Source organism: Galeopterus variegatus, unplaced genomic scaffold, assembly GCF_000696425.1.
Source record: "Galeopterus variegatus unplaced genomic scaffold, G_variegatus-3.0.2 Scaffold14, whole genome shotgun sequence".
NCBI lineage: Eukaryota > Metazoa > Chordata > Mammalia > Dermoptera > Cynocephalidae > Galeopterus > Galeopterus variegatus.
In genome coordinates this window covers 239,717-256,378 of record NW_007726125.1, presented here as the reverse complement: position 1 = coordinate 256,378, position 16,662 = coordinate 239,717, and the positions used below count along the sequence as shown (strand labels likewise).

General features: G+C 52.1%; 2 protein-coding genes across 2 annotated transcripts in view; one reads left to right on the top strand and one right to left on the bottom strand.

Annotated features, from left to right (window-relative positions):
* The window catches only part of MESP2 (mesoderm posterior basic helix-loop-helix transcription factor 2), a 2,675-nt gene extending 2,467 nt beyond the window's left edge, over window positions 1-208 (bottom strand). The window contains exon 1 of the mRNA XM_008563265.1: window positions 1-208. This exon is cut by the window's left edge and continues 15 nt beyond it. Coding sequence (XP_008561487.1) covers window positions 1-208 — 208 coding nt within the window.
* Window positions 209-16,475: 16,267 nt separating this feature from the next.
* The window catches only part of MESP1 (mesoderm posterior basic helix-loop-helix transcription factor 1), a 1,535-nt gene continuing 1,348 nt past the window's right edge, over window positions 16,476-16,662 (top strand). The window contains exon 1 of the mRNA XM_008563189.1: window positions 16,476-16,656. Within this exon, the coding sequence (XP_008561411.1) occupies window positions 16,476-16,656 (181 nt within the window). The remainder of the gene's footprint in view (window positions 16,657-16,662) is intronic.

Sequence of the window (16,662 nt, the reverse complement as noted above, 5' to 3'; positions counted from 1 at the left end):
CCGTCGGGGCGGCCTCGGCGGCCCTCGTGCTACGGGCCGGGGGAGCAGGCTGCGAGGGGCCGCGGGCGCCATCTAAGGGGCACGAACCCGACGAATCTGAGGAGGAGGCCGGCGACGTGGAGTCCGAGTGGCAGGCCCAGCCCCAACTCTGAGAGAAGATCCAGTGATCGTGGCCAAGGAGGCTCTGTGGAGGTGGCGACTGGGCCATGGCCGGGCCGTGGACTCTGTCAGGCTGGGCCAGCCACCTCCAGGCCTTAGCTTTTATCTGGACCAAAGGTGCGAGGTGGCCCCCTGCCAGGTTACAGAGAGGTGTCAAAACCCACAGAGCCCAGGGAAGGTCTGGGCAGGGGGGCCCTGGGAAAGCGGGTCCATTTGCGGAGGTGTGGATTCTGACTCCTTGGGGGTTCTAATGGAGGCCCCTGCAGCCCGGGAAGTGTGGGAGGGACAATTCGCATCTGGATGGAGCTGCTAAGCTTCTCACCGTGCTCCCTCCCACGCACGCCCCCGGCCCCGTCCAATGTGCCGGGTGAGTGCCTGGGAGCCCCACAACGGCGGGTAGTGCCATGGTCTTTGGGCGCCCGGGCTGTCCCTCAAGTGCCTCATGAACCCGTGAGGAGAGGCTGCCTCTCTCATCACCAGCCTCCGGGGGACTATGCCCCGTAACTATCACGCAGTGTCTACTGGTGTGTTGGATAAGGTGCCAAGCAAGACGAGTCCCGAGGGACCTGCCTGCGGGGGGGGGGGGGGGGTGTGTACAGCTGGACCCTTCTGGGGTCTTCCAAAACCCACACTTGCTGACTTGCTTAGTGACACTGAGAAAGTCATCTCAGGGCTGTTTCTACCTCTGAAAAGTGGAACAGAGCAGTCTGGAGAAGAGGAATGGTGTACAGTGAGTCGTGGAAATGGGCGAAGGTGGGCTTCAGGCCGGTCTGTTTATTACTTGTTTGACCTTGGGCAAGTCACTTAACTCTTCTGAGCCTCAGGTTTCTTCCTAGTCCCAATACTAATACAATAACCTACCACTTAGGAAGGTTGCTGGTACTAAGTGGAACGATGCTGGTAAAGCACTTAGAATGGGCCCCTATCATTTTATATAGAAGGTACTTACATTTCAGAATACTTGTGGGCATTATTCATTTAATTCTTATTTAGCAACTGGTAAATGCCAGGCACACCAGGGTGAATGAGCTGGTTAGTCATGGTCTCTACTCTCATGAGATCTCAATCTTGTAGGAAAGACAGGTGAACAGTCATCGTGTAACTAGTAGCTCTACCACTAACTAAGCTGTGTGGCCTTCGGCAGGGCCTTTAACCTGTCTGAGCTTGAGCTTCTCAATAAAACAGGAATAATGATGATAGTATATACTCACAGGACTGTTTGAGGGTTACAGTTTAAAGGGGGTATCAGGGCCGGCCCGTGGCTCACTCGGGAGAGTGCGGTGCTGATAACACCAAGGCCACGGGTTCGGATCCTATATAGGGATGGCCGGTTTGCTCACTGGCTGAGCGTGGTGCTGACAACACCAAGTCGAGGGTTAAGATCCCCTTACCGGTCATCTTTTAACAAAAAAAAGCGGGGGGGGGGGTATCAATGTTCCGTGTGATCTCCAGGGAAAGGGCTGAGCCCCGACGCTAAAAACCAAATGAAGGCCAGGGACAATGGGGTTCTGGCTATAGAGGTGGGGAGGTCACAGCAGGCCTTGAACCACAAGTGGGATGTGAGTATGGAGGGAGGCACATGGAGAGCATTCTGGATGGGAACTGCAGAAGCAGCAGCCTGGCAGTGGGACCTCTCAGGGTGCTCCAGGTGCAGAGTGCTAGGGTGGCCGTGTGGAGGGCCAGAGCTCTCCCTGGCTGGGAACAGGCTAGGAGTTGGATTTTATTCCCAAGGCATTGGGACCTGTAGAGACTTGTAAGCAGAATGGTGACATAATTTTAAAAGTCAGTAATCAATAGCTAACAGTCAACATGACAATGGTGTTCAAGAATAGATTAGCCCTTCGGATTTCTGTACTGGCCAGCGCCAAAAAAAGAAAGAATAAATTAACCCACAGCAGTCTGAAGTAATAAATGGCCTTGTAATTTTTTTGTGGCTGTTTTTAAAAAATAACTTTTAATTACACAAATTATGTAATCAATACATTTTACTGAGAGAAATGGAAACATTACAGATAAAGCCTAGTCCCTTTAACAGACCCCCACCCTCCTCAAAGATAACAGCTGCTGTTAGGTTGTGTGCATTTACATAAATGTGTGTATCCTTAGAAAGCATACAGTACTCATGAGATTACATTATGCACATCGTATGTTGTATGCATCAACCTGTAACTTGCTTTTTTTTGGTTTAACAGCATGTCTTAGAGTCTTCCATATCGGAACATGTTTAGCTAACTTTTTTTTTAATGATGGATGAGATTTTTACTGTTTGTGGATACAGGTTTTTAACTATGGATTATTGTACAAGGGTACTTCTAAAAGTTCATAGAAGGATTAGTATTATCTGTTGTTTGTTTTTGGCGACTGGCTGGAACACAGATCAAACCCTGGACCTTGGTGTTATCAGCACCACTCTGTAACCAACTTAGCTAACTGGCTGTATTATCTTTTAATTCCATTTCTACACAAACTCTTTGAAGTACCCTTGTATATACAAAACAAAACCATAATTGGTCATAATTGATTTAAATGTCCATCCATTTAAATAATTTTAACTTGGAAAAAGGGTAAACTGGCAGAAGGTATAAACCTTCAATAATGAAAATATATTACTTTTTTCTCAGAACTTATTTTAAAATATGTTGGAGAAAATATGCCCAAGTTACCATTCTGACATTATGGTGAAGTGAGAATTGACACTGAATAGCATCGATCAAGGCAACTGTTGTTGTTTATTCCAGCTGCTCTAAATAAAGAGAAAATTTTAATTTGTTCATAACATAAAAAGAAAATAGAACCGATTTCAAATAGGCTTTCTTTGAAAAGAAGCAATTATGCAACATTTCATGACTTAAAAGGGTTTAAACCAAGGTTTAAAAAAATGTTATTTCCTAAGGGGAAATAAGTGAGAACTGGCAAAACATTAAATCCTAGACTTTTTAGGTTGGAATAATGGCAAATGTAGTGTAAGTACGTCATCTATTCATCCAATACATACTGTTTATCAAGGAACTTACATACGTGTCCTTGACAGTTGCAAACAAAATTCACTGGGTTCCATAGATATGTCTTGATCTGGATTCTGAAATTTCAGGTTAATGTGTTGTTTCTAATTGATGTTTCTGACTCATGCCTTTTAACTGCTGTATAATATTCCACAGCATGCACATACCCTAGTCAGTCCCTCACTGATGCACCTTTAGTATGTTTTTAGTTTTTGCCAAACAGTGCTGCCTTGTGTACAAACAGCTAGCTATCCAGCGGTGGAATGGCCTTGTGATCTACAGGAAGGTTTCAAATATCCAGAATTATTCCTCCCTCCCTCCCCACCTATAGAGCCAGCCTAGAAGCATTGCCTGTGAAGGGATTTGATGAATGATTGGATAGAGCCCTGCACATGGTACATATTATCATCTCCTCTCTGGAATAGCCTGGCCTCCTTCCACCCTTCGACCTTGGTTTAGGCTAGCCGCAGATCCCAGGCCCTAGGCTGACTATGGGATGTCAGAGTATAGGCACTGCAAGGTGGGAACCTTAGCCTGGTTTGCTATGGCCCTTGGCTCTTCATCAGACCCCTCAGCCAGGCTCTGGAAGCACAGGAGCACACTGTCTGCCAACCTCACTCACCAGGAGGGAAACCACAGTGGATCACCCCATTGGGGAGGGATTGTGGCAGTGCTATTTAGTGGCTAGGAAGCTAGGCTCGCAGTCAGACAGGCCTAGTTTCAAGTCCCAGCTCTACCTCTTACCAGCTGTGAGAACTTGGGCAACTTATTCAACCTCAGTTTTCTCATCTATAAAGTGGGGATTCTGATCTCCAGGGTAATTGTTGGGGTAGAATAGGATAATGCATACCATATTACTTAGCACAGAGCAGACATTATGCTTATAGCAAGTTTGGGCAGCAGAATGACGTGGGTAAAGGAATAGCTTGGATTGTGACTAAGGGGGCTGCTGTCTTCAGCCTTGGCCCTGGAAGAAGGAGAGTGAGTCCTTCCTTCTCTGGAACTTGTTCCAGCACCCAGCCTCAGGCATCCGGCCCTATCTCTGTCTCCACCCTTTTTTCTCTGTGGACCCAGCTTGGGGGTCATCCTCAGCAGGGCACTCTAACTCCTGTCCTGTGGCAAGTGTCACTAGAGCTGCAGCACAGAGGCAGTTGGATAACTCAGGTGTCTGGAGCTGGCACTGGAGCCAACCAGCCCAGGCAACACTAGAAATGGAGACTCAGAACCAGCTTCTGGTAGGCTGAGTCCTGGTGCTGGTGCCTGTCCAGCTTGCCTACAGCCTTGAGACTCTCAAGCATTCCTCCTTCGGGTGGTTGTAGAGGCAAGTGTTTACTCTGTGCTGGAACCTGCTCCAGGTGCTGGGCAAACAAACTAGGTCCAGGTCCCGCCCTATAGGCCCTTCTCCACATCTCTCCCTCTCATTTGACTTGCCTGTTACAAGGAGGGACTGTGGCTGTGTGCTGTTGGGTAAGTGATTAAATTCTGGGCCTCAGCATGCTAGTTAACACGAGGTTCACCTCCTCCTGTGATAGAAAGAGGTGGTGGCTAGATCAGGGAAATATGGTGAGGGGAATGTATTTCACGAGTGTGGCAGACACTGCTAGTTGCCCACACAGCAGCTGTTACAGCATCTATATGCCTTTCTTCTCTAATAACAGGACTCTATATTGTTGTAGGTGGCAATGATGAAATGAAATTTACAAAACTACATTTCTCAGCCTATCTTGCAGATAAAATGGCCAATGAAATGTTAGAAGAAGTCATTGGTTGGGGCTTCAGGAACAGCTTTTTAAAGCTGAGCGGTATACTCCTGTGGCTCTACCCCTTTATATTTTCTTCCTTCCTAGAAAACATATGTGATGGCTGGAGCTTTAGCAACCATGTTGTGCTCCTGTGGCAATCTCAAGGACAGAAATCACACACTAAGGATGGTAGAACAGAAAGAAGCTTGAGGCATTGATGATAGCGTGGAAGTGACATACTGGCTCTGGACTGTCCACCCCTGTATTTCTTTAACGAGAAAATAAATCACCATCTTGTTTAAGTCACTGTCATTTTGAGTATACTATGAGCAACGGAATACAATTTCTGTCCATATAATAAGGAAGTTCCTAGGGTATTTTTGTCCACCAGTGGGGCCCTGAAAGGTGGATGACAGTTCAGTTATGTGAATTCATAACAGATTTCATGTTCCCACAGATGAGTGGATGGCTGTTCACCAGAAGGAAGGTCTCTAGTGATGTGCCACAGGCTCTATTCCTGCCTTATCATGGGCAGCATTATGATCTTGAATGCAGATATGAACAGATCTAATTTGGGGTAAGACCCAAACCCAGGAAGTGAATTGGGTAATAGCCAGGATCTAAGGACAGGCTGGAACAACCCATCAGATGTAATAAGGTGGAATCAACAGAGCCATATGTACCCTTCCTCCAAGTTCAGGGTCAGGAGGTATCCTGTAAACAGCACATGTGGGAAGGGCATGGTGGTCATTGCCTTCCAGGTGTCAAGGGCATGAAAAGCAAATGTGATCCCAGACTGCATTTGAATTTTCAAGAAGCAAGTGGTTTTCAACCAAGCCAGTGATGGCTCCTTATTCCGCAGGCAGGGTGGGTCATACCTAGAATAAGTGGTGAAACCTGGGGCCACTCAGTTTATGAGGGACGGGATAGCTTAAGGGAGGGAGGTTAGTGAGGACACCTGAAGCCAGGTCACCAGAGAAATAGCTGAAGGACTTAGGGGTGTTTAGTCAAAAACAAACAAACAAACAAACAAACCTAGGGGATGTGATAGTTGTCTGCAGAGGCCCAAACCTAGGGGAGCACTCCAGGGAGAGTCTGAAGAACTTCCTGAGATCAGAGGGGCTGTCTTCTGAGGGAGTGGCCTGTTCCTGATGGTGACTGAGAAGAGGCCATGTGACTACACGTTAGGCACATGCAGGAGCTGCAGTGGACATTTGTTGTGGACTCTGTCTAGCTCCATAAAAGAAGGGAGCTGGACCTGGTGACTGCTGAGGCCAAGAATCAGGGAGAGGACAGGGGCTGCCACCTCAGGACTGTAGGTAGTCCTGGGGTAAGGGAGCCCCAGGGAACGTGAGGGCAGCCTGGGATGGGGGAGCGCAGTGAGGCCTCCTGGGTGCTTCAGGCTCCTGTCCTGCCCAGCCTGCTCTCCTCTGTTCCTGAATCTCTGTGGCTCAGCTGGGCCTGTTTTTAGGGCCAGAACCTCAAGGCCACTGTCACCTTTGGCTGGGCTCTCCGGTGTGGCTGGCATGGGTCAGCTTGGTACTGTGAGGCAGGCAGTGCCCATGTCAGTATTCCTATTAGACAGGTGAAGGGATGGGGCCTCCATCCCACCACCCCTTGTTGACTTCACAGGCCTTTGCCTGAAACCACTGGTCAGGTGGGGAGGGCAGAGGCTCCAGGCTGGCCCCCCCAGTGTGCTCATTCAGCTCTGGCCCTGCCAGGAGGTGTAGAAGGGCAGTGTCCCTGACCCAGCCTGCCATTGGCGGCTTAGCACAGGCCTTGCACTTTGCTCACCTCCGACCCCAACAGGCACCTGGCTGCCCACAGCCCTGCTCCCAGGAGTTCTCCACCTGCTCTTTCTCCCTGGGCAAGCAGTACAGGGCCTGGGAGCAGGTCCAAGGACCAGGGGCCAGATTAAGGCCTGGTCTCTGACCCACAGGTCTCCTTGCCCTTCCTTCCCCTTGGGTTCCTCACAGGCGCTGGGGTGTCAGACTGTGGGAATATGGGGGGGAAGGCGGGGGCTACAGGGGCCGTGTGGTATTCTCATTACCAGTAGAGCAGGGAGGGCCAGCCCAGCCTCCCCTTGCCACTGTGGCTGCCTTCACACCTCCTGGCTGCCTGTTGACACAAAGGCCATCTCCCTCAGGGCAGAAGGTGTTGACTTGGGAACGAGGGTGTGCAAGGGCCTCCAAAACAGCCTGGCAGCAGGCCCCCTCAGAAGCCCCAGAAAGTACTTCTGGGGAGGGGGTGGGGAGCTGCAGGTCCCAGCCACGGGAGGGCCAGAGCAAAAGCAGGGCCTAGGTCCCTAGGCTGGGGATGGAAGGACTTGGGGAGGGTTTCAGACCCCTCACTTCACAGCCCCAAGTTAGCCTCCCTTGGCCCCAGGGGCTGGTGTGTGATACTGGGCAGAGCCAGGGAAGTCTGATGACAGGGCCCTGGCAGGCAGAGTGCCATCAGTATCACTGGGAAGCCCAGAGACTGACAGCCATCTGGGCAAGGTCAACCACTGAACTGGGGCTCACCCTGACTGCGTCGGACTGGCCTGTCTCCTGAGCACCTCTCCACAGACCAGTGCTGAGTGCTGTGCCCACGTGTTCCTGTTCATTGCTCAAACTTACAGCCTGGTGTTCTCTCCTTGCTCAGATGAGGAAACTGGGCCCAGAGAGGTCACATCACTTGCAGAAGGTTCCACAGACAGGGTTCCAACCCACTGGTGTTTGGCTTTGAGGCAAGGGCTGTGAACTTCACCATTGGGTAACAGCACCCAGGCTGGAGCTGAGGCTCCCAGGAGGCTTGAGGGGGAGGAGGAGAAAGACTGCCAAACTGGCTCTGGGTCTGGTGGTGACCTGGTGTGCTGGGCTCCCATGGGAGACAGAGAGGTGCTTCCTGCTGGGCGATCAGGGTGGGACCTAGGGGGAAGGGAGGGGCCTGAAATTGTGGGTTTTCTCCAATTGCAGGTGTTGGGCAGTCCTGGCAGAGGGAAAGGTGTGAGGCCAAGTGTGAAATGCGACAGCTCAGGGCTAGTTGGGCAAAGCCAAGGGGGCTGGAGCCCTAGGATGCATCAGGGAGATGTGGGAGCTGGTGTGGACAGCAGGTGGGGGCAGGGTGGCGGTTTGGACACTTAGGGAGGCAATGACATCAACAGAAATGTTGAGGAAGGAGAGGGGTTGGAAGGCGAAGAGCTGGACGCAGGAAACCGATCAGGAGACTGTGCTTACATCAGGGCAAGGGCTACCTGGAGCCAGGGGAGAGAATGTAGGGGAAGGATGTGGCCACTGTCAGCCAGGGAAGCAAAGGGGCTGGGGCCACAGGTATCCCGGGAACTTCCCAGCAGGCTGGAGCGTGGAGGGCAACCCTCTGCTCCTCCTCCAACAAGAAGGCTGAGCCAAGGAGGCCCTGGGGCTGCCTGGTCCAGCTCACTGGGCAGCCGGGCCCAGTGGAAGCAGCTCAGGCCTAGGGCCCATCTGAGTCTCAGTCTCCCCATCTATGAAATGGTGTCCCTGCTGTGAGGATTAGATGGAGCACCATGTGTTTGGCAGCTAGGGCTCCCCAAGTCCTGCCTGCCTGCCCTGCTAGAGAGAAGTGACCTTCTGAAGCCCTGCAGCACTTGGGAAAGACAAAGGGGAGAATGAGGGGTGCCCATGGCCTCGGGGAAGACCCAGCCTCCCCAGCCTCATCTTCAAAAGCTACAGGGGGGCCCACGTGCTGGAGGGCGAACAAGCTGGAGAGGGGATCGGCAAGTGTATTCTTCCTCTTTCCCTCCCTCCCTCCCTTTTCTTTCTTTCCTTTTAAAAAAAAAATTACTAAAGCAATGCATGTTCATTACAGAAAAGTGAGAAAATATAGACATGCAAAAAGAAGGGAATTTGAAATGCTCCTGGTTCCGTCCACCCAGAGAGAAGCACTGTGGCCCACATCACTGTGTCCTAGCCTTTTCTAGGCATCTCTACCAACACATGAGCATGGAGATGGAGGCATTGAGAGTGTGTCATTTTTGTTGCTGTTGTTTTTCCATTTTCTGAAGCTTCTGGTATATACGGTTTGTTTTTTTTTAAAGCTTTATTGAATTCACATACCATACAATGTACAATTCAAGTCTTTTTAGATATTACATTTTAAATTTTTTCCAAATTGTAAAATATATATAATGTAAAATTTGTCATCATTATCATTATTTATTTATTTATTTATTTTATTTATTTATTATTATTATTATTATTTTTTTTTTTTTGTCTTTTTGTCTTTTTTCGTGCCCGGCAACGGATCGCAACCCTCAGTGTTGCGCCCGTACCGGACCGGGGACCGGTAACGGGATCGCAACCCTCGGTGCTGCCCCTGCTCCTCGCTCAGCCAGTGAGCGGGAACCGGTCTGTATGTGGGATCCTAACCCTCGGCGGGAGCACCGCCGCGCTTCCCAAGTGGCGCACTATCCAGTGCGCCACCGGGCCGGCCCCTTATTATTATTTTTTTTTTAAAAGATGACTGGTAAGGGGATCTCAACCCTTGGCTTGGTGTTGTCAACACCATGCTCAGCCAGTGAGCAAACCGGCCATCCCTATATGGGATCCAAAGCTGTGGCCTTGGTGTTATCAGCACCGCACTCTCCCGAGTGAGCCACAGGCCGGCCCCTTAAAATTGTTTTTAAAAATTACACATGTAGGGCCGGCCTGGTGGCGCACTGGATAGTGCGCCGCTTGGGAAGCGTGGCAGCGCTCCTGCCCGAGGGTTCGGATCCCACATACGGACCGGTTCCCACTCACTGGCTGAGCGAGGCGCGGGAGCAACGCCGAGAGTTGCAATTCCGTTGCCGGTCCCCGGTCCGGTACGGGGGCAACACTGAGGGTTGTGATCCGTTGCCGGACACGGAAAAAGTCAAAAAGACAAAAAAAAAAAAAAAAAATTACACATGTATTACATGAATGCAATCTCCTTGTGAAAAGTTTAAAGATACAGATAAGGAAGTCTCTCTTGACCACCCTCCAGAACCCAGACCTGCTCCCACTCACACACCAAATAAGTGCTGGTGTGTTATATATTTGTGAGCACCCTGTGACCTTTTTCTATAGATGTATACACATATATACAGTAGACCTTTACAAAATCATGGTATCATTTGATAACTTTCGAGGTTGTTTTTCAGGTTTTTGTTTTGTTTTTGCTTATATCACTGGCTTCATACTGATTGGATTTTTCTGCAACTTGGATTTGTCACTCAGCAGTATGTCTAAACTTTAATTTTTTCTAATCAGGATAAATTCCGTCAGGGGAACTGCTGGGCAAAGGGCATGTTGAGGCTGTTGTGAAGCCTCAGGCCAGCTCTGAGGAGCCCCGGAGGAGGGTTGCTGAGGCCAACCCGGTTAACGGCAGCCGGCAGCATGTGCCTGCATGGCTGGGTTGCTGCAGCCAGGCATCTGGCCATCCTGTGCACTCCCAGGGCCTGGGGTGGGGCATAATCTCCAAGGATGAAGAAAACTTCCTTGGCTCAGGCCAAGGGCTGGATCTTGGATTTCTCTTGGTGAGCGGCCTCTGGAGCCAAGGATTGAGTTCATCATATCCTCAGTTTTTGGCACATGGTCAGTACTGATCACCTATGACTACCTTTTTACTTATCATCTGGTCAATTTGATTTCCATCCCCCTTCCCCTAGATTTTCTCCAGCCTGTCCAGGGACGCCCCCTTCCCCAGCCTTTGGCAAAGAACCCCCTGCCCAGGCCTTCCAGCTCAATCCTAGAGCCCCCTCTCTGCTTTTTACTGGGCTAAAGTCAGGTACCTCTGGGCTAGTCCCCTGCCCTTGAGAAGGAAGACCTAGAGCTGGCTGAGGGCCTGAAACACCGCAGCAGCTTGGTGTGGGGTCCCAGGCCAGTGGCCTCCTCCTGCTGGGTCTGCCCAATCTCCTGGCACTGCTGTTGTGAGCAGTCACTGAGGGAATGGCCAGGGATAGAGAGTGCCTGGGCCTGTACCTCCTGCCCGGATAGAGCTCCATCCCCTGCTTTTCTGGAGGGGCTGGTGTGGGAGGGAGAGAAAGAGCTGAGCAGGCTGGACGTGCCCCAAGTTGGCAGCCGAGCTGGGCCTACAAATCTTCAGCCGAGAGTTGGCAAGGGTGCAGGGCCCAGGGCATCCACTGCCTGGAGTTTCGGTCGGCTCATGGTCTGAACTTTTTCTTCCTTAGCTGCACCCAGGGGTGTGTGTGTGTGTTGAGCCCTGCTTGGCCCTTGTCCTCCTGAACCTGTCTCCCTTCTCACCCATCTGGGCTCCTGCCTTGCTCTGCTGCTTTGCTCATAGATGGCATGTTTTTCCTGGTGGACAGAGGAGCAAACTGGTCTAGAGAGGACAAGCAGCCTGTCTGGGGTCACACAGCCCATCACACCGACACTGAACCAGGATTCACTAACTTCTTAAGGCAGCCCCAGCATTCCTGACACATCTCTGCAGTTCCCAGCACACCTCACCCCCCACCCCAAGTGAGGGCCAAGCCTAGATTCTGGTCCTAGGCCCAGAAAAAAGTCCTCTCCGGAATGGTTGGAGGAAGGTCTGCCCTTTGTGGATCCAAACATCTCAGGTGGTTGCTCAGTGCCCTCTGCTGGCTGTGGATGGGAATGCAAGGACCCCATAAAGCCAGGGGTCAACCCTCTGGCCTGAGACAGAGCCTTCCCACCAACGCAGGCAGAGTCCCTACTCAATTTTACAGTTGGAGAAACTGAGGCACTGTGTGACAAGTTTCCTCACATTCATTCCTTCGTGCCTCAGTTTCCCCACTTTTCACTCTAAGGCTCAGACCCACCCCCTCTTCCGCTGGTGAAGCAAAGGAGCATAAATGTGACACCTCAGGAGAGAGGTGCTATCTGCTTGCCCTGCATTAGCAGTCGGGCTCCCAGACCCACGGAGATTCTGGCACTTCCTCTTGAGTCTTCCTGGGAATCTGCCAAATCTCTCTCCTTTCTTCCCACCCCCTCCCTCCTCACCACCCCTCTGCTGCTGTGACTTCCACTGGCTGAGCATCCAGCTGATCCATGGCCAAGATAATCAGATTATCATGGGTCCAGAATAATCTATTCCATATGGCTTGCCAGCTCTGTGGCTCCAAGAGCTGAAGGTGTGAGGAGAGGGGGTGATCTTCCTTGAAGGAGCTCTCTTGAGAGCCTCAGAGCCCTTGGTGGGGAGGCTGATGGGGAAGGAGGCACAGGCGGGGGCTGGGGGGAAGCTGGAGCCTTCGCTGGGCTCTGACTACTCTGGGCTTCAGACCAAGTGCAGCCCCCATCCTCATCTATCAAGACCCAGGGGGGCCTAGGATCCACGGTGGGCGGCTGGGTACTCCCCAGTGCCTTTTCCACTCTGGATTGTGGGTGGTGTTCACCATAGGGCATTGAAAGACTGTTCTTTTCTCATCTCCACAGGTCTCTCTGATACGTAGCAGGGCTTAATGGGGCTTGAGGGTTCCCAGGGCCCTTCACTCTCAGGACATCCCTCCAGGATGGAAGGAGCCACCCACATCTTCCAAAGGATACAGGGGAGATGTGGGGAGGGCAGAACATAGGCTTTGGCCCCCGACAGAGCCAGATGGACCCAGCTGTGCCCCTACTAGCTGTGCGACATGGGACAACCTCTCTGCCTCTCTGTTTCCTCATCCACAAAGTGGGGCAATGACACCCACGTCACAGTGTGTTGTGAGTGTGAGCAGTGACCCAGCCAAGCTGCAGCACAGTGCCAGGCCTCGAGGGACACTAGTGTACACACATTCTGTGCAGTTCAGTCCTCACAGCCTCGGCACAGAAGGTGTTACTCGCCCCATGGGACAGAAGCAGCAGCCGGTGCCCAGAGATGGAGAGTGAGCTGCCCAAGTGGCACAGGTAGGACGTGGCAAGACAAGGACTCTAACCCACAGTGGCCAGATCCAGAGGGGTGTCGGAGGCTGTCTAAAGGTGGAGGCCTCATGAATAATCACCCCTTCCCTGAAAGGGCTTGCCTCACAGGCTGGTGCAGAAGTGTGGCGGGAAGGTTCCTGGCTTCAGGGGACACCCAAATTAGGAGCTTCCCAGGAGATGCGCCTGCTGATGCTGAGCAGGCTGGCAGTAGGAGAAGAGCTGCTTCCTTTTCCTGGGGCCTCTGGCTCCAGCGGGGTCTGGGATTAGGGGCTGCAAGGGGAGTATTTACATAGCACCTCTGATTAGCACTCCTCTGTCAGAGGGGCTGGCCGGGAAGTGAGGGCCAGGCTGGGCCCAAGGAAGCCAGCTGGGCCTAGCAGGAAGGCTGAGCTCTGGGCCTGAACCTAAGAAGGTGCCCTCCTGTCCTGCCTGCCCCCACCCCAGCCAAGGCCTGAACTCTCACCTCTGCTTTGGTGGGGCTGCCCCACGGCCTCATTTCCCAGCCTTACACGTTAGCAGGCGAGGGTAGGCTCTGGCCAGGGGAGCAGGAGCCAGTGGCTCCGGCACTTGTCAAAACACAGGCCCCAGAAGTGTGAAGGCCTTACCCCAGCGGGAAGGCGTGTGGGCCTTGCCGCCCGGAGAACTCATTAACTCAGGCAGCTCCCAAATGAACCCACCAGAGAGGCTGGCCACGATAAGAAGATCAAAGGGAAAAGACAGGCATGGGGAAGCGGGAAGAGGGAGGCTGGCTGGTGGGAGGGGGCAGGGCCCAGGCTCGAGGTTGGGGGTGCCCCTATCCCCCACTTGGTTCCATCAGGCCCATTGACCATAGCCCTTGCACCAACTGGGCCACTGAGGGCATTTCCCAGAGACCCCAGGGGCGACAGGAGAGGGAGGGACTCACCCTGTCACTTCCAGTTTGTCAGCCTTGAGGGCTGAAGAACCCAGGGATGGAGTTGGGGGTAGAACCCTCCCATCTGCCCCACTTCTCCTACCCCACTACCCCGCCTTTCTCATGCCATCTTTGTCGGTTCTTTGCCTCCACACTTGCCCCTGTGTCTTTTTAAGTCCCCTTTAGCCCTGACACTGGAGATCCTCCTATCAGATACCACCTATGGTGTCCCTCTTCTGCTCCAAATCTCCTTGTGGCTCCCACGTGCTCAATTAATGTTAACTGTTAGGTTTCAGATCTGAGAATTTTTAGGGGCTGTGTTTTCAACATAAAAACTGTGCCTCTCATTCATATGGCCTCTTGTCCAAATATGTCTAGTGGATCCTGTCCTTAGTAAGATACAAATTTATTTCAAAGCTTTGTTGTCAAGAAATCAGTATTGGTGGTTTCCTCTGGAGCAGGCAGTTGGAAGCCTCAGAGGCAGGATAGTAAAGAGATTTGTTATACTCTGTACTTGGTGGCCTTTTTGACTTTTTTAACTACATGCATATATTTTCAAATAAACGAAGATAAGACAGTAAAACAAGAGTTTTTGGTCACCCTGAGTTTTCTCAATTATTAGCTACAAAATGAAATCACAATCATGTGAGAATTGGAGGATTTTTTTTTTTTTTTTTAAAGATGACCAGTAAAGGGATCTTAACCCTTGACTTGGTGTTGTCAGAACCACGCTCACCCAGTGAGCGAACCGGCCATCCCTATATAGGATCCGAACCCGTGGCCTTGGTGTTATCAGCACCGCACTCTCCCGAGTGAGCCATGGGCCGACCCTAGAATTGGAGGATTTTTTTAACATTCAGAAGTTTGGCAGTCCCTGGACAGGAGGATACCCAGAGCCTTCCAAGATCCAACCCTCCTGCCTGTCTGCCTTTTCTCTATACCCACTCCTACCCCAAAGCACAACACACTCTACCAGTTCCTAATCACTTGTTCCTCTAGGCCTGGTGGCATTGAAGACTCAAAATAACTGGGCTCACATGCCATGTTCTTAGCTTGGATCTGGAACCCCAGGAAGGTATCCATAGTCCAGAAGGGGTGGGCCCTGCTGACAACTGTAGGTTGAGGAGGGGCCTCCTGGCCAGGCTCTCCTTGGAGTTGAAGATTCCTAAGTTATGTCCACAGGGAATGGGCTCCTCCCCTCTCCCCACCCCAGGGGTGGCACTGCTTCTCCTGGATGTGACTGTGGACATAGGTGTTCTGGGACTGCAGAGAAGGGGTTATAGAAAGTGTTAGAGGAGGCCAAGGGCAGTAGCAAATAAAATAGAGTAGGGAGGGCGGGGATGGTGGTGGTGGGCAGAGATGCCCAAGGAAAAGGTACCAAGGCACTGGCCTTCATTGCAACAAACCAGCTAATCCATCAGTCGCACAGGGCTGGAAGCCATAGAGGATGTAAAATATCAGCCCCCTAGCACTGAAAGAGACCCTAGATAATATTCCTCTTCAAGAAACAGGGAAAGACATGCTGCCAGACACAGGTACTTCACAGTCTAGCTGGAGAGTAGATACCCATGCATGAAGTGCCTATTATGATAACGGTACAAGGTAGGGGCCAGGCAGGCAGTGTAGATTCTTTGAGATTTTCTATGTGGACAATCATGTTGTATGTAAATAGAGACAGTTTTATTTTTTCCTTTCCAATCTGTATGTGTTTTATTTCCCTTTCATTATTGCACAACATAGACCTCCGTCCAGTTCCATACTGAATAGGTGAGGTATTACAGGTAGTATGATGCTACCTGTAAGGTCTTTGTAGACACCTTTTACCAGGTTGAGGAAGTTCCTCTCTATTCCTAGTTTGCTGAGAATTTTTATCATGAAGAGGTGTTGAATTGTGCGAAATACTTTTTCTGCGTCATTTCCACTCACATTTCATTGGCAAAACCTGTTATATCTGCCCCAAAGTGGCAGAATATCTGTGAGGCCAGTGGTGGCAGCTATGGCAATAAGCCAAGCCCCTGGTCCTGCCAAGCTAGGGGTGTCCCGGGGAGGGGTGTCAGGCAGCAGGCTCACCCCTTCTTTTTTTTTTTTTTTCAGGGATCCGAACCCGGGGCTTTGGTGTTATCAGCACCGCACTCTCCCGAGTGAGCCACGGGCCGGCCCTCACCCCTTCTGCTTAGATGGTCCAGCAACCTGACCAGATTCTGTCAGCTTGGATTTGCCTGGGATAGCTTCCTCATAGTGTCCCCTCCTCCCCAAGCACCATCAGGGAAGGGCCTACCCAGGACCCTTCTCAGGGTCTCAGAGGAGGCACAGATTACTGTTCTCCCAACCTCTAGAGGGAATCAGGGCCCCACTCCTGGTCCCTACCCTATTCCACAGTCCAGTCTGTTGCATGCCCCAGGCTTCCATTACACAAATTGGAAACTAAGGTGCAAGAAAATTAAGAGTTTGTGTAAGGTCCTCAACAGGTGAAGGTGGGCCGACACCCAAGAACTGGACTTCCAGTTCTCTGACCCTGCTTCTTTTAACCTGCATGGCTGGCCCAATGCCTCGGGCACCGTGGGCCACCGGGCGCAGGTAGAAGGCCGGAGTAGCTGGGTCGGGCGCCCAAGCGAGGATCCGCCCAGGTGGGGTGAACCTGGCGCAGTCAAGGGGCCGGCACCTTCGCCCCCCGTTGGTTCAAAGGGTCAGGCCCCGCCCCCTCCAGGCCCCGAGCCGGCTTTGATGTGCTGATGCAGCCTGGAAGGGGCCACTTCACACCTTGGCCTGGGGATAAAGCGGACGCAGGCCGCCGGCCACCAGACGCACCGCCGCTGCCATGGCCCAGCCCCTGTGCCCGCCGCTCTCCGAGTCCTGGATCCTGTCCGCGGAATGGGGCCCCGCTCGGCCGCTGCCGCCCTCCAACAGGGACTGCGGCTGCTCCCCTGCCTCATCCCCGAACTCGTGGGGCAGCGCCCCGGCCGGCAGCCCTGTGCCGAGCCCCGCGCGGCCCTGCGCCCACCCGG